Raw genomic sequence first — 26402 nt, forward strand, 5'->3', positions numbered from 1 at the left:
ATATCGGTGCAGCACTCTCAGCTGGCAAAGTGCTTTTGCAGGTATTCGTGTGTTTGATGCTCACCGAAGCCCTGTGTAAGAAGTCTCATTGCGGTCGTCGTCATCGCCTGCCAGGACACAGCACAGCATGGGGGCTGAAGCAAGTGTGTGGGCTCTACAGCTGGACTACTTGGGTTCCAGTCCTGACTCCACCACTGTGTGACCTTGAACTCTGTGGCTATGTGACCTTGAACTAGTTGCTTCACCTCTCTGTGCTTCGACGTCTCCATTCATAAGATAAGAGTTAACATATCTCATTGGAGCACTGAGAAACCACATGCAGAGTAAGAAGAACACTACCAACCATAAGGACACCTCAATAATAATAGTGGTAGCTATTGTCAATTATAAAGAAGGATACAGAAGATCAAGGTCAAGAACACCTAGCTGTCCAGTGGAGCAGGGTTTTATCTCTAAGTCTCTAGACTTCAAATCTTGTGTTTTGGGATTATCTTCCTATCTCCCCCGCCCCACCTCCCTTGTCACCCTGTCTCCTAATTTATCTGTTTATGCATCTGTCTGTCCTTCTGCATGGGGGCTCCTCCAGGGCAGTATCAGCATCATGCCGTCTCCCCAGTGCCTGGAACAGTGCCTGGAACAGTGTCTGTTCCGGTGTCTGAGGGAACACGCAAAAGCTTTGTCGAAGGAATGATGTACTCCATGTGCCAGGCATCTTGCTCTGTGCTTCCACATGGATTACTTTATCTGAGCCTCCAGACCACTCTATGAAGTAGATAAAAATCGTTCTACAACGGTATTGAGCTACAATAAAGCACTTATCAGTCTAGATATGTGTGAATACTCGTGAACTCATCATCACCAGCAAAGATGACAAACATTTCCACCACCCCTAAAAATTTCCCATGCCTCTTGGAAATCCCTCCCTCCCTCCAATTATAGTTGTCTCTCCAGTGTATAGGGAAGGAAATCGAGGGACTGAGAAGTTAAACTTCCCAGAGACACTTGGCCAGCAAGTGGCCATTGCAGTATTTGAACCAAGGTGACCTGCCCCTGGCCTGCCCTTTGGCCACTGTGCCATGCTGCCTAGGCAGTAATGGGCAGAGGGTGGGTGCGTGTGGCTGTTTGTAGAGAGGCCCTCCTGGGACATCCTCCCTCCCTGCCGCCCCTGCTCAGGTCCAAGAAGACAATTCATGAAGCGACGGTGAGTGTGCCTGTCTCAGTGACTAAGGGTGTGTGCACATGTGAGAAGCAGGCTGCCACCCCGTAGGGATGTTTGGGTACAAAGGGCAGATGACACAGACAGCACAACGGGACCAGATAAAGGTGTCCTAAAGCCAGGAGCTGGGCGGTGCGGCAAGTGGGTCTCGTGGTGGGTGCTGGGCTCAGCGTGCGAGCGTGTGACTCTGTGACTGTGAGCGTATGACGGCTGAAGGAAGGGACATAGCAGCTCCCGGAGCTGGGGGGCGGAAGGCGTTAACTGTGTGAATGCTGGCATGGGTGGGGGGCCCTGGGTCTCCAACCTGTGGGCTGAGAGAGGTAGTAAACATCAGGGTGACTGGAGGATCATGATGGCGGCCCTGCAAGGATGCTGCAGGGTTGTGGAGGTTTGTGTGACTCTGCAGTTCAACAAATTCAATTTCAGCCAATGCCAGCAACGCCTGTTGTGTGCCAGGCAACCAGCTAGGAGGAGGAGACGTGCACCCAGCTTTCAGCTGAATGGTACTGGCTGCAGGGTTTCTGTGATCACCTTGTGGCTTTTTGGGGGCTGGATGCTTTTTGCCCTTTCTGCCATTAAGTCCTCACGATAACCCTATCCCACTCTGAGGCGAGATGGAGGAGCACAGAAAGGAAGTGACTTGCCCAAGGTGACCCAGCTACTCAGCACCAGGGCAGGATCTGCAGAGCCTGAGCCCTTCACCACCATGCCTGTGCTATGGTGCAAATGTCTGGTCCTGGAGGTGCGGGCTTGCACTCCTGCAAGCCAGCGGCCTTGGAGACACCCCTGCCCCCAACCACGTGGGCTAGAAACCAGGCCACAGACACTGTGCTGAGGGGCCCAGCGTTTGGTTGCTCCTAGTTCTCCCTTTCCAGAGACCAGATTCCTGGGCGGAGAGGCTGCTGGGCTTTTGGAAGCCCCTAGGCACCCCATCCTCGCCTCAGGCCCTCCCGGAGCTCCCGCCCCCTTCCCCCCTCCCGGTACTGACTCTCGGCCAGAAGAGGAAAGGCTGTCTCCACCCACCTCTCGCACTCTCCCTTCTCCTTTATAAAGGCCGGAACAGCTGAAAGGGTGGCAACTTCTCCTCCTGCCGCTGGGAGCAGCCCGCCTGCCTCCCCGTGCGCCCGCAGCCTCCCCCGCTGCCTCCCTGAGGGCTCCCCTCTGGCCGCCAGCGCCCATCTTTCATTCCCGAGATAGGGATATTTTGCGCGCACACACAGACACACACGCGCAAAAAGGGGGAAAAAAGCCCACCCTCCAGCCTCGTTGCAAAGAGAAAGCCGGAGCAGCCGCAACTCGCAGCCCGCAGAGGACGCCCAGAGCGGCGAGCGGGCGGGCAGACGGACCGACAGACTCGCGCCGCGTCCACCTGTCTGCCGGGCCCGGTCCAGCGCGCAGCGGGCACGACGCGCGCGCGGAGCAGCCGTGCCCGCCGCCCGGGCCCCGCGCCAGGGCGCACACGCTCCGGCCCCCCCACCCGGCCCGGGCGGGAGTTTGCACCTCTCCCTGCCCGGGTACTCGAGCCGCCGCTGCAAAGCCAACTTTGGAAAAAGTTTTTTTGGGGAGACTTTGGCTTTGAGGTGCCCAGCTCTGCGCTTTCCGACTTCGGGGGCCTTTCCAGAAAATGTTGCAAAAAACCTAAGCCGGCGGGCAGAGGAAAACGCCTTTAGCCGGCGAGCGAAGACGAACCATCGACTGCCGTGTTCTTTTTCCTCTTCGAGGTTGGAGTCCCCTGGGCGCCCCCACACGGCTAGACGCCTCGGCTGGTTCGCGACGCAGCCCCCCGGCCGTGGATGCTCGCTTGGGCTCGGGATCCGCCCAGGTAGCGGCTTCGGACCCTGGTCCCGCGCCCAGGTCATCCCCAACCCCCCAACGACGGAGCCCGGGCTGGGGGCGGCGGCGCCCGGGGGCCATGCGGGTGAGCCGCGGCGGCGGCTGCAGCGGCCTGAGCGCCTGATCGCCGCAGACCCGAGCAGAGCCCACCTCCCTCCCCAGCCCCCGCCCCCCACCCTGGCCGCGGGGGCGGCGCGCTCGGTCCACGAGTCCGGGGCCCCGCGGGGCCGGGCCCGGAGTCGGCATGAATCGCTGCTGGGCGCTCTTCCTGTCTCTCTGCTGCTACCTGCGTCTGGTCAGCGCCGAGGTGAGTTGCGACGGCGGCTGGGGCTGCTTCGCTTCATTCATTACCCCCGACCCCTACCCCCCTGATCGCCCCCTCCTTTCGCTGCAGTGAACTTTGGACCCATGCAGTCCCTGGGTCTGGCGCCGGGCGCTAGGTGACCTCCGAGGGCTGGGACGCGAGGTCCGGGAGGTGCCAGGCTCTAAGAGGAGGGGGCAGCGGTGCCTTTCTTTCCCAGGGGCGATCTCAGATCTCCGAGCTTTTAGGCGTCAGGCGACGGTGTGTGTGGTCCTGTCTCCCACCCCTCAGGAACCCGAGAATAAGCCCCCTCCTAGCCCAAGGGAGAGGGGTGGGGTGGTGCCGAGGCAGCAGGCAGCGCGTCCTCCCGTGCCCACTTCGGCTACAGCTTAGGTCCTGTCCAGGACCCGGCTTGCACGGGAGGTGCGAGCTCGCGCACCGGTGGTGGCAGCCACGCCAGTCTTCGGCGGGGGTTTCCGTCCCACCCTGGCTCCAGCTCCCGGTCGGGCTGGGTGCCCTCGGGGCCCGTGCAGGTCTTGCCCGGCCCCAGAGTGCGGTGCAGGAGCAGCCTGTGTCTTGGGCGCAGTGGGTGCCGAGAGAGGTTTTGGGCACTTGGGATTAGGGGAGGAGTGGGGGTCTTAGGGAATCCAGCCCCCGGGGCGGTGTGTGCCTGAGGTCGCGCCATACCTGCGCCCGCACCCTGCGAGAGAACGCACCTCTCTCCCCCGCTCGCAGGGTGCGGAGCGCGCCGCCTGTAAAAGCCTAGCAGAGCTGGGGTGTAAAAACGTCTGCGGGAGCTATCAGATTGTATGAGTCCCCCGCACCCCTCCCAGCCTCACGTAGCAGTGAGTTGGCAAGTCTACCCGGAATCCAGGTGGGAAAGGGGGCGGGGCAGGGAGGAAGCGCGAGGTGCCGGGGAGAAGAGGGCAGCGGGGAGCGCGGCGTGCCTGGGTCCTGTCCCGCCTCTGCTCGGCCGCGGCCGGGAGCCCGCACCTCGCCCGCTCCCGGGGAGGGCCGGCCCCTCTCGGCCTCCAACGAGGCGCAGGAAGGAGGAGGCGGCGGCGAAGGGGTTAAGGTGAAGAGCTCCGAGGCCGCGGCCGGGCCTTGGGCCGCCGCCAGCGCAGGTTGTTTTGACCACTGAGGAGCCGTCGCCGTCTCCTTTTGTTCTCGGGGCTCCTCGAGGGCTGCCGGCCGCCCGCCCTGGGGCCCCGCCCTTCCGCGGCCACCCCCCGCGGCCAGCACCCGGGAGGGAGGACGCGGGGCTCAGCCCGGCAGCCTACAGGCCCCTCCCGACGCCCCCTCCTCTCCGCTCCCGCAGCCCCCCGGGCCGCGTCCAGCTGTTGCGAAGGGGGGCGCCGGCCGGCCCCAGCTGCCACTTTGCCTCGCCGCGGGGTCTGGGGGCTGGGCCCGGTGCCAGGGCGTCCTGGGAACGGCGGCGCCCCCGCCGCTGCTCTCCGCAGCCCACCCCGCCCGGCCCCCCGACTCGCTCACTCACCCCACGCATGCACACTCTTGGCCGGAGGCGATGCTGCGCTCCGGCGGGCGGGCGGGTGCGCAGAGCGACGGGCACGCACTACCGCGGCCGGGTCGCGCGCCCGCCGCCGCCACGCCCGTGCACACGCGGGGCACACGCGCGCGCACCGCATACACACGTACGCACGGCCCCCGAACACGCAGCCTGAGCACACGTGCGCGCACACCTACGCACGCACATAGGCACGCACGGCCCCTATACCCCCATGCACCAGGTGCCCACCCCCGCGCAACAGGTGAGCCCACCGTGGGCCTTGGAACCTAGTTAACTCTGCAGCGACCCCGTTTCCTTCCTGGGTCCTATGAGGGAACGGAAACAGGGAGCCTCCCGTCAGGTCCCGGCTCCACAGCACCCACTGGTTTTTGCCTGGTCGAGTCAGCTCGAAGCCCCTCAAGCATTATCCTTCTGTGATTGCTTTTTAAAACCATGCTCATGTGGCCGAAAATGGGGGGCGCTGTGATGTCCAGAGCGTTTCTCCCTTCAAATAAGCCGTTCTTTGAACCTCCAAGACTGGATGACCCCGAATGGCTGAGGGGGTTTCCCACCCCTGACTGTTCTGTCCTCTCTGGTGATCCCAGCCCGCTCTGGAGAGTCTGGGTGACAGCTGGAGAAGGCCTTCCCAGGCCTGCCCTTTCCATTTCCAGCTTCATCCAGCGCCTCCTCCTCCTTTTCCAGAGCTCCGGGGGTATGTGTGTTTGCTGGGGAGGCTACGGCACGGAAGCTGGTGCCTTTCTTCTCACTTGAATCACAGCATCCTTGAACATGGCCTTCAGGAACCCACAGTTGTGTAGTGCTTTGCAGTTTACGAAGCAATTTCCTGCAGAGCCTGAGTAAGCCTCAGGAGTCTCTGAGGGAGGAGACCTAAAGGGAAAACCTATTGACATGGGAGCCAGTCCAGGAGGGCTTGCTGGCGGAGGTCGCCTTGGGGTTGGCCATGTCCTTGGCACGCTTGTACTGAGCCTCAGGTGGAGGCCTCAGCAGCTGGGAAGGAGGGACGGGGAGCTCTGAGGTGGGGCCTGGCTGAGGGTTGGCTGAGGCCCATAAGGTCCCATCTCCATCAGCTGAGCTGGCTTCCGGAAGGGTGACTCTCGTCATGTGATGTCTCTGGCCTCTGCACCCTTCTGCCGAGAAGGAGTGAAGGGGCCCGCAGACCTTCAATCACCCAGCTTCTTTCTGGTTTGCTAATGGCCTTAGGTAGTGGGAGACTGACTTGCTGCAGGTTAGGATCAAACAGAATTTGGGGGCTCTGGTGCAAGACCTAGGAACAGTGTGTGTGTACGTGAGAGAGAGCGATTGATTCAGCAGGAGTGTAAAGAGGGGCTTGCCATGGGCCTCATAAGTCCCTTTCAGAGTCTTCCCTCACTGCCCCCCCCATTGAAATGCCCTTCTAGCACAACTATTTTCATTTTCTGATTTATTTAGTTGTTTATTATGTGTTTTTCGTCACCAGAGTATAAACTCCACTAGAGAGCTTTCGTCCTGGTCACCACTGTCTCCCCTGCTTAGAACGGTGCCTGGCCCATGGTGCATAATCTGTAAATATTTGTGGAAAGGACAGGGAATCCTTGTGGGGGCGAGGAGGGAAGGACCAGACATGTGTCTAGGGCTTGCTAAGTGCTTTATAAACGCGGCCTCATTCAGTCCTCCCGCAGGGCAGCCCAACATAGCCATGCTGCCCTCCAGTAGCCATCTTCATTTGAGTCCCCCTGCATCGCTCCCTCCCCACCCCCATCTTGAGAGACAAGCACTTCTTTCTTTTCCATGTCTTGGTACTTGGACTGCCAAGATTAGACTGGATAGAGAGAAAGAAACATAAGGAAAATTAGATTGCAAAGGTTCTGGGTATCTTGAGCTGGGCTTCAGTTTCTACCACCTAAAAAAAAAAAAAATGAGAAGTTTGGATCAGCTCAGAGTTCCCCAAGAGCAGCAGAATTACCTGTCTTTTGAAAATGCAGATTCCTGGGCCCCACTCGGTGCTGGGAGTTGGGACCAGGGGTGGCTGGGGTCAGTGATTGCCATGCACTGCCAGGATTGTAATTGCTGCCCTGGCCTCTCTCTTCCTGGTCTAACAGTTTTTCTGCTGGAGAGAGACGCGGGAGCCCAATGGGGGGCTGGGCTAACAGTAATAGCGGTGGGGGAGTGGGAGGGTCCCAGGAGCAATAAGGCAGGGAAATGCTAGGTGGGAAAGGCTGGTTCTAAATGGCTTCTGTGGTCTGCCCAGAGAAGGCTTCTTCAAAGGGCTTGGCTTTGGCATTGACTCTAAATCAGGCCTGAGACGCCCAGGCAGGCGGGCGCTCCGAGGCCTTCTCCCTCTGCCAGCCACTGACAACGCCCCTGCTTGCTTGGGCCAAGCCCGTGTTGTCTCCCTCAGCTGAACGGCAGGCAGGCTGGGGAGTGTATATCTGTGTGTACAGCTGGGGCCCAGGCAGAGGGTGGGGTCCAAGCCCCTTTAATCTGCCAGCCTGGCTGGGAGCAGGTAATTCACCTGGCCTCAGCTGGCTTGTTCCCTTCCTACCTTCCGCAGCTGGCGTTAGGGGTGGGGTGGGGAGAAGGCTGTTTGCCTTGGCTCCCACAGCTGGCTGTGCCCCAGCTGCCTTCTTGCCACGCCCTCGCCCTGCCAGGAACCCCAGGCCTGAGATCTGGGGCAGCTTCATCAGGGTGCCAGGCCTCCTTTCCTATCTCCGAGGGGGAGCTGCCCACCCTAAGGAGGCTTCTAGAACCTGTGCCTGGCTCCGGGCTGCTCACCCTCCCACACACCTCGAGTAACCTCTGACCCCCAGCAGGTGCCCATGTGAGTCTCTCCCAGGGCATTGCATCCTGGAGCTGACCACAGGCTGAATTTGCCCACCTCTCAGCCACCCCCAGCCCCGGAAGGGACCCACCCACCAGCGCACACGGCCCCGGGCAAGTGCCAGTGTGGGGCTCAGGTGTCATTTCCTGTGGCCCGGCACAGGGGATAATGCAAAGCCACATACTCTCCACCTACCCACTGTCATCCTCAAAAATGTCCTGCACTGCAGGCCCCGCGCATGCGTGCTGCTCGCTGCTGACCTCAAGGCGCCACACTGAAGGAATGCATGGGGATCACAGCAGGGCTCATTAACTACCCATCATTTGCTGGCTGCTCTGCTAGGTGCGATTCCGCCTCCCAATAACGCCGCTGAGGTATTATTAGCCCCATTTAAAAGATAAAGAAGCGGAGGTTGTGTTAGTTTCTGCTGTATAACAAAGTGAATCAGCTATATGTATACATATATCACCATATCCCCTCGCTCTTGCGTCTCCCTCCCGCCCTCCCTATCCCACCCCTCTAGGTGGTCACAAAGCACTGAGCTGATCTCCCTGTGCTATTATACTCCAATAAAGATGTTAAAATAAAAAAAAGAAAGCAATTCCATTTATAATAGCATCAATAAGAATAATATACTTAGGAATAAAATTAACAAAAGGAGTGTAAGTTTTATACATTGAAAAGTACAAAGCATTGTTGAAAGAAATTTTAAAATATCTAAATAAAAAGAATGACATCCATGTTCATGGGTTAGAATAGTAAATACTGTTAAGATGGCATTAATCTTCAAACTGATCTACACATTCAACTCAATTTCTATCAAAATCCCAACTGGCTTCTTTGCAGAAATTGGCAATTCAGAATTCATAGAGTTATGCAACCATCGCCCATTATTTAATTTTAATTATACTAATATGCACCCAAAGAGCAATATAAGAATTTTAATAACAGCCCTATTCACAATAGCCTCAAAATGGAGACAACCCAAAAATATATCGAGTAAAACGTATAAATAAATTGTGGAATACTTATTTAATAGAATGTAAATGAATGAACCACTACTAAATACAGCAACCTGGATAAATCTCACAAATGTAATGTTGAACAAAGAAGCCCATTACCAAAGAGAACATAGTTCCGAATCAGACAAACCTAACAGTAATAGAAAATGGGATAGTGGTTACCCTTAAAAGGAGTTGTGACTAAGAGGAGATGCAAGGAGAGCATCTCAGGTGCTGGGATGGTCTGTTTATTTCTCAAGGTATGTGTTTACTTTGTGAAAATTAATTAAGCTGTATACTTATGACCTCTGTACTTTAATGTGTGTATGTTGCACTTCAATAAAAAGTATGACTTAAAAAAAAAAGAAGCTGAGGTTTTAGGTTGTTAAAAGTCTGACTCCAGGAACCCAGGTTTCCCTGGCAGCTGAAGCCCTTGCTTTGTCTACTACAGAGCTTTTCCATCTCTTCACTGTGGATGTTTGGGACCAGAGAATTCTTTATTGTGGAGGCTGTCCTGTGCATAGAAGGATGTTTATTAGCTTCACTCGCCTCCACCTACTAGATGCCAGTAGCATTCCTCTATTTATAACCACCAAAAATGCCTCCAGACATGACCAGTGTCCCCCGGGGGCCTACCCGCCCCTGACTGAGAACTGCTGCTCATGACCCCTGCAGGGTGGGGAGCTGACAGGAACTGAGGTTAATGCCCAGGCAGCTCCATGGCGCTGGGACAGAGGGGCCCACTCTGCCACTTACGAGTCGTGTAGACCTGTAGCTGTTTCCTGAATTTTTCTAAGCCTCAGCTTCCTCATCTGGAAGATGGGAATACAAAAAGCACCAGCCTCTTGGGATGGGTAGTGGGTACAGCATTTAACTCAGTGTCTGGCCTGTAGTTAGCACTTCACAGAAGTTAGCTGTGGTATTAGTGTCAAATCCAGGGGCTCTCAGGGTGTTCTGGGCATCCAGTGGCCAAATTACTGAAAGCACGTGCAGGAATGGCGTCTCTGCTTAGGGGAAAGTGGACTCTTTAGGAGGCAGTGTGCTCGGGGGGGGGGTGGTCCTCCTGGTGGAGGAGGGGGAGAATCATACAGGAGACAACTCCAGAGACAAGGGGAGAGTCCTTCATGCATTTTACCAGGATTTATCGAGCACCTACTGTGTGCTTCTCCCACCTCTCCTGTCTCTATCCTGGGCTCTTCCCCACTCAGCCTGGGAGGTTGTGGGCTTGCTTCCATGAGACGGCATCTCCTTTGCATCATAGGCTGTGTCTGGGGCATCTGCTAGGTAGGCCTGTTTGGGAGTCTGCCTCCTCTGCCTTGGCCTGCAGCGGCAGCGGCAGACAGCTCTCCAGGGGGCAAGGAGGTCTTGGCACGAGTGCTATGTGCCATTTGGTCCTGGGCCTTTGGGCCCCTCTCCTGGGGGGTTAATTGAATCATTACACCACAAGCAGCCTGGGAGACCTGGCTGGGGACCCCACCCTGGGCTTTCCTCTGCTGCTTCTCCCGGGACCCCCAGGCAGAATTAGAATTGAATCAAATGTCTTCAACCCCTTCAATTTGCAACTGAGAGCCAGGATCAGAGAGGGGCGGTGGCCAACCTGAGTTCACGGGGAGGTTAGTAGCGGGGGAGGTGAAATCCCGCTCTTTGGACTACCGGATCTGGGGCAGACAAAACCCTCAGGGGCAGTGGCCTGCCTTGGGCTTCACCGGAGACCAGCCAGCTGCTTTCCGTGTTCCGTGGGTTGGGTCCTGTGTCCACATTTGGAGACCACCAAAGGCGTGGTCTCTCTGGGTGGGAGGAGGCAGGCCACGTGGAGGTGGGAGAGGAAAGTGAGGGGCAGCTGTGTTGACATCCCTCCCAATCTCACACACGCATCCCCTGGTTTCCCGGCTGTGCCGTCGTGGACCCCAGCTCCCAGCCAAGCTTACTGCTAGACCCCCACCCTTCTCTCCCTCATACCTCCCGACCGCCCTAGGCACCAGGCAGGCTTATAAGCTCCACGTGCCAATGAAGAAACTCAGCTCAGAGCTCTCAAGGAATTTGCTTTAAGAGGGGACATGGCCACACTCCACCCTGGCCTTCTGGCTCCAGGGCTGACTCCAGTGGCCAGGCCCGCGTGTGGTGGGGTCCCTGGAGGAGGTGTTGATAAGTGATGAGGAGGCGGAGCTTTGGGGGAGGCTAGAACCTGATCAGTCACCGGGCTCCTAACAGACCTTTCGGGGAGCACCCCGGGGGACTGGCCACGAGGCGGGGAGAGGGCGGCGTTCCTTCCTCGAGGCAGCCTGTGGGGAGCCTCTCAGCACTCCACTCTTCGGAGTGTTCAGTGCACCAGCTCGAGCAGGGGCGCCTCCCTTCTCAATCCAGGGAAACTGAGCCACAGACTTGTGTAACCCAAGGTCAGGCAGTAGTAAGTCAGGTCTGCTGAAACCCTCCCCAGGGGCTCCTCCCACAAGGCGGAGCCCTCCTGTGTGTTTACGTGTGCACGTGCATGTGTCTGCACGGGTGTGAGTTCGGACACGCAGCAGATCTTGCTCATATTCTTTGCCCGGAGGCACAAGAAAGAGGCCCTCACCTCTTTTTCAAGACCTTTGGCATCAGCCCCTCAGGTCTCCCTGGACCATGGGGGACGGGGCCGTGACATTCCTATGAGGGCTGCTCTCATGTTATTGTAGGACCTGTGATTTCCCTGGAGGAAGCCCGGCTCCAAATGGGGCCTGTTAATGTGCTTATTAAGTTTCAAGTGTTTTTGGCAACAGGCCAGAGGGGCTCTAAAAATAGGGTTTGGTTGGGCATGGGGCACTGGTGAGCTTTCAGGTTTCCCGGCTGTATCTGAGGATTCCCTTCAGGATTTTACAGGAATCCTGTAAAAGAGGATTCTCACTCTTTTGAGTGAGAGGCTAAATAGATAACGCTAGTACATGTGGCCTCCTGAGACCATCCAACTCTTCAAGCATCTATTAAACACCTTGTGTACCCAGGTGGCTGCGGGTACAGGCTCTGCCATCAGAAAGATTTGGATTTGAATGCAGGTTCTGCTGATAATTGGCTGTAGGACTCCGACAAAGGATGTCGCCTATTTGAGCCTCTGTTTTTACCTCTGTCAAATGGGGATAATTCGATCTCCCATGACAAATGCTGGCTGCCTTTAGCTGTCAGGCGTGGAGGGGAAGCAGAGAGAAATCAGATTGTTGGAGTCTCCAGAACCTGTAGTGTGATGGGGAGACAGATACGTACAATCAAATCTAACTTAAAGCAAGCTGAGGTTCTGTTTGGGGGTGAGGGGTGCAGATCTGAGCTGCATCTTAGAGGCTCCCGCAGGTTCTGGTCCTCGGCCTTTGTGCTCCTGGTTGTCAGGCCTGGAATCTCCCCCCCCCCGACCCCTTCCTGCCCCTGGCCTGGCTGTCCATTTGTCCGTGGCCAAGGGGCCCTATGGGAACTTGCCATAGGAGGGAGTGTGTGTGTTGGGGGGAAGAGGGCCACGTCTGGGAAGCCCTTGCTCCCAGCTCACTTGGCCCCTCTGTGTCTGCCTGGCAGGGGGACCCCATTCCCGAGGAGCTCTACGAGATGCTGAGTGACCACTCCATTCGTTCCTTCGATGACCTCCAGCGCCTGCTGCACGGAGACTCTGGAGGTGAATTGAACCCTCGCCCGTGCTCTGGCCCTCTGCTGAGCCCTGGGGAGCCGGGCGGGCATCCCCGCTGCCAAGGGGGGCAGGGCATCTGGCAAGGGCATCCCCGCTCCCTTGGCATCCAGAGACCCAGAGGCCTGTGGCGGCCCCGCAGGGCTCGGCCACACCTGTCCCGGGCAGGGCTGAGTAGGCGGACGGGTTGCTACCTGGGATGTGGGGCGTGGCGGGAGAAGCTCCCACATGTGGCTCTGGCGGGGTGCAGAGGGCGGGGTGCCGAGAGGAGGGGGCAGGGAGAAGGTACCCAGGGCATCTGCCGAATGTGCCTCTGGGTGTGGACTCAGCCGGGGAGGGTGGTGCCAGAGGGGCCCTCTCCCTGCCCCTCTGGCCGAGGGCCCAGTCTCCAAGGTCTCCAGGGGACACCTGGCGCACACTAGTGGGCAGCCCTGCCCTTGCCCAAGAGCGCGCTCAGCGCATGGGCACGTGCTTGGTGGCACACACGTGGCGGGGCTGGCGGGCTGGGTCGGGAATGTATTTATAAACGCTGCCTTCAGAGCAAATTCCATTCTATTCTAACCTCTGGCCTGTTCCCTGGAGCCCTAGTCGGCAGCCCCCCTGCACCCCCAGCTCCCCTTCCCTCTGGGGTTTTGTCTCTTTGTCACTTTGTAATCCTTGCCCAGACTGCTATCTACGGGGGACAGCATTTCCTGCCTTTGTTTCCTCTCCCCGTTGGGCCCCTGGCTCCCTCTCAAAAGCATTCCCGGGCCCTTTCAAACCCGCCTGTGCTGGGGGCTGGCGAGGCAGGCGGGAGGGGGCCCCAGCTGGGCCCACCTATTGTTCAGCAGGCCCCCCGCCCCACGTCTCCCACACCTCCCACCCCATGCCCGACTGGCCAGCCCTGGTCAACACAATGGGGCAACTTCCAAATTTAGCCTCTCTGCTGTTTCTTCCCAAGGCCCTTGGCCCTCACCCTCGGGCAGCCCCTGTGTACCCCGGGTGGGAGTCGGGAGCTCCGAGATGAGATTTTCAATAGCGGGCCTGTTTCAAGGCAACCGTGTGGCTATTTTTTCCTAATCAACTTAACCTTTCCACAAAGCACATCTTTTCCCCATCTCCTCCCCACCAGGGACATTCCAGAGATGGCAGAGAGAAAGGAAGGGAGTGAGGAGGACAGACAGACGTGCTGACGCAGGAGCAGTATGCTAGACGGAAAGGCACCAGTTATAGCACAGTCTCCTCCACACAGGACCCACCGGGAGCCTGCACGGATGAGCGGGGGGCTTTGTCACGGGCGGGGCCAGTGGGCTGGTGGGCTGGGGAGACAGCGGGAGCGTGAGGCGCTGCGTGCAGGGAGCAGGAGCTTGTCCTCAACCCCCGTAGTTTACTTGCTGGCGCTTCAGCCGTCAAGAGATAGAAGGGGCTGCCCGCAGTTCAGTGTGGAGCTCCAAGTCTTCTGCAACCCTCACTTCCCGCAGCCGCTTCCGGCTGCCATCTCTAGAGAGAGGAATGCCTCCAAGGAGTGCCAATGATGCTGAGATGAGGGCCACCCAGGACAGAGAAGGGAGCTGTGGTTCGTGACTTTAGGAATAAATGGACAACACAGGGCAGAAGTGGGGCAAAAGGTTAGGGGGAGAGGCACAAACACGGTGAAAGACTGGGGGCCGGAGAGAGACCAGGGCCGAAAAGGGGGCAGGGCAAGGGCTCCCCCAACACCCCACCCACCGCCCCACCAGGCCTGGCTCTTCACCCTGTCTCTGCCTTCAGCCTCCACCCCCATCCCTCTCCTTCCCTCCCTCTTCCCCGCCCAACTGGGCCATTGTCCGGGGCTCCGGAGGGGCTGTGTCCAGGGCATGCCGGTCCCCCCTGGGGATTCTGGGAATTTCTCCATTCAGCACTTCCTATGGGAACGCTGGGTGGAGGGGCGCTGGAAACTGGCCTTCAGAGCTCTGGGTCCTCACCCTGCCCTGGAGGCCAAGGAGGGTTCTCTTACAGTAGCAAAGGGGATGGGTTATTTTTAACTCCATTGACATGGGTTCTGTCCAAATATGTGGTTGAAGGGCCCGGAGTGGGGCTGATGATCCCTTGGCGATGCAGTCAGGGCCCCACCGCCCTCTGAGCCCCATGGCCACCCTGGGGTTTGTCCGGAGGGGCCCCTCCTCGGAGCTGGGACCCTCGGGTTTACAGGGAGCCAGAAGGGGAGACCGTTTTCTGGAGTGGTGTGCCAGTGGGGGATGGGGAGGGAAGCAGTCCTCCCGCCTGCCCTGGAACCCGCATCGGAGCCCCCAGAGCCCTGGTCGAGCCAGCCAACGGTTTTCAGAGTGTGTCTGACCTCCTCTTACAGATGAAGACGGGGCTGAATTGGACCTGAATTTGACCCGGTCCCATTCTGGAGGCGAGCTGGATAGCTTATCCCGCGGGAGAAGGAGCCTAGGTAAGACTGAGGGTGAGAACGGTGGCCTCTCAAAGGTGGGAGCCAGGGAAGAATTGGGGATGCAGCCAGCCCGAGGCCGGAGGGCCTGCTCCTTCGCCCTGACACTGAGGACCGAGTGGAACTGAAGGAGCACAGCCATCCTTAAGTACCGTCTATCGAGGAGCTAAGCCATCATCCTCCCCTCCCCCAACACACACTGTTTTCTCAATATAGTTCGTTAAAACCTCATCGGTTCATTAGTTCAACCTTGGAGGTGGAGATTATTAACCTCATTTTATAGAGTTGAAAACGGGGGCCCAGAGAGGGTAAAAAAGCAGCTGAGGTCACACAGCTAGCAAGTGGTGGGGCTGGGATCCTAAGCGGCTCTTCTTGCTTGAACCCAGTGCCGCTGGCAGGCTGCACGTCTCCTCTGCAGCGAAGCGCTGTGCCTGTGACAGCAGGCGTGAAGCAAAAGAAGGTACAGGTCACTGGGTCCCGCAGAAGCTTTCTTAGGGAGGTGGGTGCCCGCTCCAAGCCCCTCTTCCTCTCTGCCCACCTGCAGTCCCCAAAATTCTGTAGACTGTGGCTGGGGGGCCCGCCACATAAGAGTCAGGTGGCCTGAGTTTCACTCTTTGCTCTGTGAATTTGGGCAGCTCATTTAGCTCTCCGAGCCTCAGTTCCTCTATATGTGAATAATGACAGATGACAGTCGCCCCAGCATTGACTGTAAGCCTGCTGTAGGCCAAGTTTCACATTCCTCCTTTGATCGGCAAGTACAGTATAGGAACTGTTATTTTCCCATTTCATAGGTGAGGAGACTGAGGCTTGAAAGAAGCAAAAACATAAGAATAGATTACAGTGTAAACAGCAATGTGAGAGTGGCTACAAGATAATACACAAGTAAGGGCCACATGCCGGGCAAACTCATAAATGTGTGAAATCATTGAATAAAATGGTTGAGGGCTGGCGGGAGGAAACTGACGTGGACCCCGCGCCAGCGCTCTCAGAATGATCTCACTTGATCCACAGTGGTTTTGGGGTGTAGATCTCATCATCCCCATTTTTATTTATTTATTTGGCTGCATTGGGTCTTCGTTGCGGTGCGCAGACTTCTCATTGCGGTGGCTTCTCTTGAGGCAGAGCACAGGCTCTAGGCACTCGGGCTTCAGTAGTTGTGGCACACGGGCTTAGTTGATCCGCGGCATGTGGGATCCTCCCGGACCAGGGCTCAAACATGTCCCCTGCATTGGCAGGCGGATTTTTAACCACTGCGCCACCAGGGAAGTCCCTGATCATCCCCATTTTGCATGTGGGGAAACTGAGGCCTCAAGCCTGTCAGCAGCCTGCCCAAGTCCCGTGGCTGGTAACCCTCCACGCTGGGGTTGAAGGAGATGGGACAGGCCAGCGTTTCTGAGGGCGAGCAGTCCCAGAGGGGCTCCGCGCTGAGCTTTCCTGTTGGTGGGGCTTCTGGACAGGCCCACCACCCTGATGGAGGTCCCCGCTCCCTCCAGGTTCCCCGACAGTCGCTGAGCCAGCCGTGATCGCCGAGTGCAAGACACGCACCGAGGTGTTTGAGATCTCGCGGCGCCTCATAGACCGCACCAACGCCAACTTCCTGGTGTGGCCGCCCTGCGTGGAGGTGCAGCGCTGCTCCGGCTGCTGCAACAACCGCAATGTGCAGTGCCGCCCCACGCAGGTGCAGCTGCGGCCCGTTCAGGTACCCAGGCCTCAGCCAGCCCAGGGTGGGGGGCGCGGGACTCGCTGACCAGGCTTCGGGGGGCGTCCAAAGGCCTTCCTGGCGGGCTCCGGGGCTCCGTCCAGAGAGGGCCGATCTCGAGAAGCTCCCTCCCGACAGGTGTGCAGAGGCCGCCCATGGGTCCGCTGAGGCCATCCAGGCTGCGGTGACCATGAGCCACAGACAGGCCCCCAGGGTGGGGCCATATGTAAAGGATGCTGCCTCCTCCTTTACGGGGATCAAATCCCCAAATGTCCCTGGAACAGACAGGTCCACAAACATATCGGACACTCAGAACGTTCTGGGCAGCTGTTCAACTTCCCTCAGAGATCTCCCCTCTTCAGGGCTCTCAGTTTTCTTCAATCCACGCAGAGAGAGGCTCAGTTAGCTGCCCCAGCATCTTTAACACCCGCCCATCTCCCTTTGACAAGTCGTGTCTCTAGCAAGGAGGGCAGAGAGACCCCCTCCAAGCAACAGACCCTGCAAGAGCTGGGGCAGCCCCTAGCAGAGAGTCAGAGTGCTAAATCCTGTCCCCTTTCTGGAAAGATTGGGTGTACACTCTGACTCAAGGGAAATTTTAGAGTAGGGGCCATCCTGGGGAGCTCCTGGTCTCACACGGGGCAGGGCAGGGCCAGAGAAGGCTCAGCTGTCTTCTGATTTACGTGGAAAGGTTTCTGCACCCCTGGGGGCAGCCTCACCCACACACCAGCTCAGGCTGGGCCGAGCTGCTGCTGGGCGGTGGGCACGCCTCTCCAGGGCTCTGCTGGTGCTCCCTACCTACTCTTGCCAAGTGCCCTGCCTGCCTCACCACACTCCCCTCCCCTATGGTCAGCCGTGGCCTTGCCTCGTGCCCGCCTTCCATCCCAGGCCTGGGCCTTGGGCCCAAGATTACCAATGTCACTTTCTACCCTGGCACCCACTGTCATGGTATCTCCTGTCCCCAACACTGCCAGCTCTGTGGATGGACACCTGACAGCTGACCTCCCCCTTCCCGCCTCCCTCCTGGATAAAGCCTCCCCCCACTTCCTTCCAGACAACCATCTCCCCGCCTCTGCTGCAGCCCCTGACCTTGGCTGGCGCTCAGGGAATGAGGACACCGCAGGCCCCACGCTTAACCGGGAAATGCCTTTCTCCCTCTCTTGGGGATCTGAGGGGGGCTGCCGGAGACCAGGTCAGGAGGGCTTGTTTTGATGGAAAAGCTACGAGAAGAGCAGAGGGCAAGGTCCTGCCATTGTTTGGGCCAAAGCATCTACCCTGCTGCAATCCAGGCTTTCGAGGAAAGATCACCACAGGGGATGCTGGGCGGCAGAGCCGGCAGGCAGCTCTCCCGGACCCTGCCTGTGTGGTCTTATGGAGGCATTTTGGTGGTTCTGTCCTCCAGGTAAGAAAGATTGAGATTGTGCGGAAGAAGCCAACCTTTAAGAAGGCCACGGTGACCTTGGAGGACCACCTGGCGTGCAAGTGTGAGACGGTGGTGGCACGACCCGTGACCCGAAGTCCCGGGAGTTCCCAGGAGCAGCGAGGTAACCGCCCATCCAGGGTCTGCCTCTAATTGCTCAGCCCCCTTCTTCTATGGCAGCTGCCGGGGGCATGCGGGGGGAATTGGATCTGGCATGCCCTGGTTAAGTTCACCTGAAGCTTTCCATGTCACTGAAAAAAATCCAGATTCCTCCCCTGCCTGGGAGGCCTTATGTGAGGATGTAGCCCCCGGTTGGCCCTCTGGCCTTGTTACCAACCCGTCCCGCTCACTTATGCCACCCCAGCCAGGTTGGCCTGTTTGAGTGGCCAAGTAAGTTTCTGCCTCAGGGCGTTTCTTTGTACATGTCACTCTGGCTGAAATTCACTCCTCCTGGCCCTTCACAAGCCTAGCTCCCGCTCTTCACTTGGGTCTAAGGTCAGAAGTCACCTCCTCCGAGAGGTCTGCTGGCCGCCCCATCCAGAGCAGCCCCCATCCTAGTCTTGCTACCGTAGCCCCCTACTTTGTTTTGTGAGTGCATGAAATGGTGGGAGGAACCATGGCCTGGATGAGAGAACACCCTAAGGCATATATCGTAACCAGATATTTGACGACTTGTCCTGGGGAGGAGAAATCAAACTAATTCCTGGTAGCCTTGATGAGGGAATTAGGACCAGTGTGGGGGAAAATCACCAGAGAGAGATTTTAACTACATATATGCAAAAGCTGGTGAGCAGTCAGGAGTCCAAGATGGAATTGTCTGCCTTGTGAGGTGCTGAGTTCTGTGTTCCTGGAGGTATGCAAGTAAAGGCTGGGCAACAATGTAGCAGGGAGGTGACAGATAGGGTTCAAACGCACGGATAAGTTGGAACTGGAGTTCTGTTCCTGTCCTTAGATGTCATGAATTCACAATTTCAGGGGCAAGTTTGACTTAAAGAGTTGAAAGGGACTAAAAAAATGGTCCAGTTGCCTCTACATTTTATGGAAGAGGTGCCTGAGGCCCAGATAAGCTGAGGTCTTGCCCAAGGTCACACAGCCAGTTCCAGGTAGGGGCATAGCTAGAATTCAGGTATCCTGAAGTTCTGTTCTTGGCTCTTCCCTCACCCTGACAGCTGTCACTGACTCTTAACTTGCCTCGCCTTTTTTTTTTTTTTTTTTCTTTTTAAGGATTTAAAAATTTTAGAGCTAGAGGTGATCTTACAAGTCAGGCCTTCAGTGTTACTAATGGGGCTGCTGGAGCACAGAGAAGTTAAGGGACTTCATGAAGGTAGCACAGCGGCAAAGTTGAACCTGGAACCCAGGTCTTGGAACATCTAGTTTTGGGTTCTTTTGACTGTATCTTGCTGCCTTTTCTCCCTCAAGGAGAAAAGTAAGGATCAAATGAGACTCATTAAGTTAATAGGATTAGATGAGCATAAAAAAATCATGCAAGTGACTGTTTGGATTTTCAATAACTTTCTTTGGTTAGGGGACAGGACAATCTCACTGTCATTTCTTACTAACAAGCCTCCTGAAGACAGGGCCATCTCAGCCTCTTCCTCCTGTTCTAAGAGCTGAGCTGAGTCGTGGATGACCTAGGAAGGCTGAGAATTTGACAGCTTCAAACTGACATGTTGTAAATTATTTGTAGAGTTAATATGGAGAATGACTGCTGTTCGGGAAAAATTATATTCTTCTTTATGTTTAGAATGGGGTTCTTTTCCCTGCCTTTGTTTCATGTGATTTTCTGAACCAGTTTCTTAGGAGACATGTTCAACCACTTGATATGTAGGTCTTGCCATTTTAGTTTCAGCATTTTGGCCCTGGGTGACAGTTCCTGTGGCAGCTGGTGATGTGGCACGTGTGATAGTCAGTGTCAGACCTCCTGGGCTCAAATCTCTGCCCTGTCACTTATGAGCTGAGTGATGACCTTGAGCTTGCTCAGGCTTTTCCCAGCCCAGCGTCCTGCTGATGGCCCTGTCTCTGGCCCTTCAATGGCCCTCTCAGGCAGCCTCCCTCAAGGGGGACCTGAGACCCCACTGAGTCCCTAAATTTCCTACTTGTAGCAGTGGGGTGACTGCCTCATGGGAGCCTGTGTCTGTGAGGTGGGAAGTCAGGTGTTGGCCCCAAAGTAGCTGGGTGGGCTGGGGAGAACTCTGAAGGCTCCCAGGAAGAGGCAGGCCTTGAGCTTGGCAGAGAAAACTTTCATTGCTAGAGTGTCTACCTAGGAGCCCAGGAGGAAGAGAGACATAAGTGCTAATCTTGACCGAGACTGACAGGCACTGTGATTTACAGCCCAATGGTTGAAAGCATGGATTCCAGAGGCAGATCCCTGCATTCAAATCCCAGACTTTCTGTCTCAGTTTCCTCATCTGTTAACTGTACAAACCTATACCTGCTGTGAGGATAAATAAGCTTAGAACTTTGACAGGTGCGTGCTAGCTAAGGGTTTCTGGCGATTTCCATGTATTATCTCCTAAACCTAGGGGGCCAGGGCTGCTGTTCTCAGTTTTAAAGATGTGGGAATTGAGGCACAGAGAGTGTATGTGACTTTCCCCAAAGCATACAGCTAACACCTGGGAGAGCCCAGTTTGGACCCAGGTGGTCTGGCCCGCCCCACTGTACTGCCTCTCGGAGTGGCTAGGGCCAGGCAGACGACAGGTACAACGGAGGGAAAGGCCCAGGTCAGTGGTGGAGGGGTGTGGTTATGCCCGAAGCCTAGTGGCTCCCCCATCCCATGACCGGAAGAGGCTGAGGTTGGTGGGAGGAAACCTCAGTAGGGAGTCAAAGGAAGGAAAAAAGAAACAAGTGAATAAGAGCAGCTGCTATTTACTGATCGCTTCTCTAAACTTAGTGGCTTAAGACAATAGTCATTTTCTATGCTCTCTCCCGTCTGTGGGTTGACTGCGCTCAGCTGGGTGGTCCTGGTGGCATCTCTTGCAGTTGCAGTCAGTTATCTGGAGGCTGCACTAGGAGAGCTGGGCCTCTATCCCTCTCCCTGAAGTCCAGGGCCTCTCCTCCCCATGTGGCTCCCACATGTGGCAACCCCAGCAGGCGAACCAGACTTCTTATGTGACAGCACAGGGTTCCCCAAAGTGCAAAGGTGGGAGCTGCCAGGCCTTCTTAAGGCTCATGCCTGGAACTGACCAGCACCAGTCTGCCTCCTTAAATTGGTTAACAGATCCAAGTCCAGTCCAGGTACAAGGGGCGTGGAAATCAGGGGCACATCAGTGGGGTAATGACAAAGAACTTGAGGCCATAGTTCATCTGCTCCCCTCTGTGTTTGCCAGCATACTGTCAGTTATTCCTTCCACTAGTCCTATGAGGTGGGCAGTTTGTTATCCCCATTTCACAGATGGGGAAGCAGAGGCACAGAATGGTTCAGTAATTGTCCCTAAGATACAGCTGGTGAGCGGTGGAGTTGGGACTTGAACCCAGGAGGTCTGGCTGGGTTCAAATCTAGACTCCCCTCCCAACCCTTCTCTCAGCCCAGAGGATATGGGGAGGTCTGTGGCAGGCCTTAGTCAAGGGGGATAGACACCCCCAAATCCCCGCCAGTGTTCATCCACCTGCTAACCAGACCTTTCTTTCTCTCAAGCAGCCAGGACGCCCCAAACTCGGGTGACCATTCGGACGGTGCGAGTCCGCCGGCCCCCCAAGGGGAAGCACCGGAAGTTCAAGCACACTCATGACAAGAAGGCGCTGAAGGAGACCCTCGGAGCCTAGGGGCATCTGCAGGAGAGTGCGGGCAGGTGAGGGCCCGGCGGGGAAACTGAGGCCCAGCACCCTGTGTTCCTTCTCCCCGGCCTGTGGCTTTGGCTGAGGAAGGGGCGGGGGGAGAGGCATTTTCCTGTACCAAAGCCAGGCTCTAAGCCTTGATCTCCTCTTCCAGTTATCAATGGAGTTTTTCCACGGCACAGGTTGGGTGAGGGGCTTTAGGGACCCCTGCCCAGCTGTGTTTCAGTATGCCCTAAGAGAATGGGAGGTCTAAACCTCAAATCTTCCAGCCCTGAGCGCTGCTGGAAATCAGGGGCAGCTGGTCGACCCCAGCTCCCTGCCCCTGGTTGCCTGTAAGAGTGGGATGGAGCCCTAGGCTGTTTCTGATCCCCGTGTCCCTCTGCTTGGCCTACAGGGTTATTTAATATGGTATTTGCTGTATTGCCCCCATGGGGTCCTTGGAGTGATAATATTGTTCCCCTCGTCCGTCTGTCTCGATGCCTGATTCGGACGGCCAATGGTGCTTCCCCCACCCCTCCACGTGTCCGTCCACCCTTCCACCAGTGGGTCTCCCCTCAGTGGCCTCCAGCATCTTGCCCAGAAGCTCAAGAAGGAAATGAAGGACCTGGACTCCATCGCTGTCTTCCTCTCCTGACCTGGAGAAAATGGGATGAAAGTGCAAGAGAGACTGATGGGGTCGCTGTTGGGAGAAAGGAGCTTCCTTCCCCAGCGCTGTGGACTGGCCTGAAACCCTGCAAGTGGGCCTGAGGACCTCTCAGCATGGCCTGCCTGGTCCCTGGACCCGCAGCCAGCTCCGACGGGAGAACCCCCAGGCAGGCCAGGGTACTCGTACTCCTGTGGCTGAGACCGTGTTGGGGAGCATAGACTGGAGAAAACCCCCTCCTGCAATGCCCAGGCCCGGTCATCTCCCCTTGGTTACCTCTGCTCACAGTGGCTTCTTTTCATTTTATACGTTTGAATTCTTTGAAGATGCGGACTCCTCCTGGCAGGTGTGGCCAGAGCACCAGGCAGCCAAGTGCCCCCTCAGACGGGTTAGAGATGAAGTTTGCTCCGGAGGTGGATGGAGATGGTGACCTGGGCATGCACTGCCTCCTTCCACTCCCCCTGTTCACTTTTTCCTCTGTTTCATCTCTCTACCTCCACCCTGTGTCTCCTCCTGTCCTGACCCTTCAGTCTGCTCCACCAAGGGGCTCTTGGACCCCTTATTGAGGCCTCAGATAACCCCAGTCACTGCTCTGTAGGACAGAAGACCAGGACCCAGGGCAGCAGGGGGCCTGCCTGTCGTATCCCAGCCCAGCCAAGACTGCCATGTAAGGTTGTACAGGGTGTGCACTGCACAAGGGCACTGCATGCAGGGAGCACAGGTCACACACAACCGTAGACATGGCCAATTTGTATATTTATTATGACAATTTTTTGGCAGATGGAGGTAAAGTGTCTTGAGGAAAGGGATCCTTTTCCTAATTGACACAAAGGCTCTGTGTGGACTGGCTGTGCCTCTGACCCAGCCCACGACCTGGAGCGGTCAGACAGGACTGAGCCCTTGGTGGGGGACAGGGGAGCAACACTTGTCCCTGTGGCCTCCGTTTCCCCAAGTCCTCAGCTCAAGCAGTCTCCCCTTTAGGCGGGTGTGAAAAACCCAAGAGAAAGTCTCCAAGGGTAGGGGGTAGCCCTTGCTCCGCCCCTGCACACGCCCCTCTTCTTAGATCTTTTTGAGTTCCATCTCTGGTGGCTCCTCCCAGGAAACCAGCTCTTGGGCTGGGAGTGGGGGAGAAAAGGGAAAAGATCCCCAGGGCCCCCTAGGGGTGGGGTCTGAGCTCCCACCTCCCTTTCCACCTTCTACTGCACTTTCCCCCCTCCCCCCATCTCCCAAATCTGCTTCCTTCAGTTTGTAAAGTCGGTGATTATATTTTGGGGGGCTTTCCTTTTATTTTTTAAATGTAAAATTTATTTATATTCCGTATTTAAAGTTGTAAAAAAAAAATAACCACAAAACAAAACCAAATGAATCCGCCAGAGATCTGTCTGTTGGCACTGCATGTGACAATTACCCTTTGCGCATTGGCAGGATTTGCCGACAGCTTACGACGGGTTCTTCTCGCTCTGGGAGACTCGGGCGCAAACTCAGGCGCGCGCGCGTCCGCGCGCACACACACGTTCACACATGCATGTGCACACGCCGGCCCACTGCTCTGAGCAAGGCCTCTGTCTGGGAGCCGGTGAGAGCCAGACAGCCCACTCTGTATGGCTTGGTCCCGCTTGCATCTCCTGATACCTGGACCCCACGTCCCTGTGCTTGTCACTGGCAGTGACAAGAGATGGGTTTCTCCAGCCTGAGGGTCTCCACACGGGAAACGGATCCTCAGCATCAGGGGGTGGGACTGGCTGTGGGGAGGGGCTACCCAGCGTGGGAAAGGCTGGAGGAGGTCCTGGAGGGGCCGTGGGGTTTAGAAGGAACACAGCTGAAAGTTGGGGCTGGGGTCTGATCTTGGCTCAGCCCTTAGCCGGCTGTGTGGCCTTGGGCAAGTCATAGCCCCTCTCTGGTCAGAATACCATCTGAAACAGAAGAAGATGGCCAGGAGACCTGTGGTCTCCAAGGTCCAGCTGTGTGGTTCTGTGCTTCCCCTCATCCACGAAGACTTGGGTCTGATTCCATGAAAAAGGTGCTAGATGTATTCTGGGTCTTACCTGCTGGCAGACTAGCGCTGAAGGGGAAACCTAGGAGGTGGAGAATCTGACTCATCATACGGACAATCTAAAACTAAAACCATTTTGCCCCTGGAAGTAGTGAGCTCCCTGTCACTGGAAGTATGTAAGTGACAGCTGGGTGACAAGTTGGCTGAGGTTAAACTGAATAACATTTGCGCTCCCCGTGATTGATTGGTTGATTGATAGACTGACTGACTCATGCATTCATTCACTCACCTTGATCCCCTACCATGTGTCTGTCTCTACCAGGGGCTTTTATAGCAATTTGGTGTGAATTCATCCCGGGATTCATAGCCCTATGCTTGAGGTGGTGGTGGTAGGCAGTGCTGATCAGAGGGATTTACCTGAAAACTCCTACCCTCTCCTGCCCGACCTGTCTGTAGGACCCTCCCTATTCCCCAAACCCCCAGGGTTCTGGGTTCCAGGGCACTAGAGAAGGCTCAGGCTGGGAGGAGGAGGGGATGGAATTTAGAGGGCAGCTGGGGGGCCAGTGCATGTGGCATCTTGGCATCTGCAAACAGCTGTGCTGTTCCATGGATGGCTGCAGGAACTTCCTGGGTGAAACAGGCAGAGCTGCCTGCATCTTTCCCTTTCCCGGACACCATCCCAGGCGGGTGCCAAACCAGGCAGCAGCAGTGTCCAGCCTGTAGGCCTCCAGGGTCCTGGTGGGCCCTCTCTGGGCTTTAGAACCACCAACCTAAAATGGCATTCTTCCAGAATCCCTTCTGCTGGGAACAAGGCATTCCCTTCTTCATCCCTTTTTCTGCCCTGTTGGCTGTAATACAGGCATGATGTCTGGCACTTAAGCAGCCATCTTGAGCACTGAGGTGAAGGCCAAATGCTGAGATTGGTGGAGCACAGTGGAAAGGGCTGGGGTCCCTGACACCTGACTGACTAGCTCAGGAGTTTTTACATAAGAAAGGAGGAAATACTTCTATTTGAGCTACTCTTATTTGGGGTTTTCTGTCCTTCGTAACCCAACCCAATCCTAATAGCCCCATTCACTCTGGGAAAGAGATGATGTGGCCTCCACGCTGGTCCATTTATCTTCCACAATCCTTGGGTGCTTAGCATCATATTATGAACTCTCCTTTATTCAAGGCCCACTCAGATGTCAGATCTCACTGCCCCCTGCCCTCCCCACCCACCCCGCCCCGCCTAGGAGCCTTCTCTGTCCCAGCCAGCAATCCTCCTCTCTCAACTAGAGCAGAACTGTAGCCCTCTTTGGAGGCTTAACGTCGACTGCCTCCATAAAATAACAAAATGATGGCCTCTTTCGCTTATAAAGTAAAATATCTATAACCTCTTAATACTCTCAGGTTTGTTTTCAGGAATGGAGGAGAAAATGAAGGGCAAAGTGATGGCAAACAGGCTTAGAGAGATTAAGTGACCTGCCGAAGACCACATAGCTCCTGAGTGGCTGGATCCCAACCCCATCCTCCTCTGCTGACACCACATCTGGTGTGTTTCCACTGTTTTGTAGCATCAGACCAGGAACCCCAGAATCCTAACACCTGTACATATCCTGGGGTATAGTCCTGATTCAGGCATGTAGTTACCATGTGATCCTAGGAAAGTCACTGCTCCTTCCAGATCTCAGCCTTTCCTTCGGGCCTTCGTGCAAGTGTCAACCCACCAGTGAGGCTTGCCCTATCTGACCTTTCCAAAAGAGCAGACCCCTGTCCCATAGCCCTCCTTTCTTACCTGCTTTATTTATCTCCATAGGACTTATCCTCTTTTGGCTCACTCTGCAGGTATAGTTGACCCCTGAACAACACGGCGGTTAATCCACATATAATTTATAGTCAGCCCTCCCTATCTGCCTTTCATCCACGTTCCTCCTTATCCGTGGATTCAACCAACTACGTACTACTGTAGTATTTACTATTGAAAACTATCTGTGTATAAGTGGACCCACACTGTTCAAACCTGCATTGTTCAAGGGTCAACTGTACATCTTTCCTGTCTCCTCCCTCCCCGCATGGAGCTATTTTGTTCACCTCTCTGTCCCCAGAGCCTAGAAGAGTGCCTGGTACATAGTAGGTGCTCAATAAATGCCTGTTGAATGAATGAA

At 56.2% G+C, this 26402-nt stretch overlaps 1 protein-coding gene across 3 annotated transcripts; it reads left to right on the forward strand.

Moving 5' to 3' along the window:
* Nucleotides 1–2306: 2306 nt before the first annotated feature.
* Nucleotides 2307–26402, forward strand: PDGFB (platelet derived growth factor subunit B). 3 transcript variants are annotated; one of them, XM_082422487.1, is made up of 7 exons: nt 2307–3356; nt 12211–12307; nt 14643–14732; nt 16223–16428; nt 17828–17969; nt 21480–21633; nt 22163–26402. In XM_082422487.1, the coding sequence occupies exons 1-6, from the start codon at nt 3294–3296 to the stop codon at nt 21605–21607; spliced, it is 726 nt and encodes a 241-aa protein (XP_082278613.1). In that variant the 5' UTR covers nt 2307–3293; the 3' UTR covers nt 21608–21633; nt 22163–26402. The 3 variants fall into 3 exon arrangements, with proteins under 3 accessions (XP_082278613.1, XP_082278612.1, XP_082278614.1); XM_082422486.1 differs by having other exon boundaries at nt 2309–3356; nt 22014–26402; XM_082422488.1 differs by having other exon boundaries at nt 2640–3356; nt 21483–21633; nt 22014–26402.

This window comes from Balaenoptera physalus, assembly GCF_965194825.1.
Source record: "Balaenoptera physalus genome assembly, chromosome: 13".
Classification (NCBI taxonomy): Eukaryota; Metazoa; Chordata; class Mammalia; order Artiodactyla; family Balaenopteridae; genus Balaenoptera; species Balaenoptera physalus.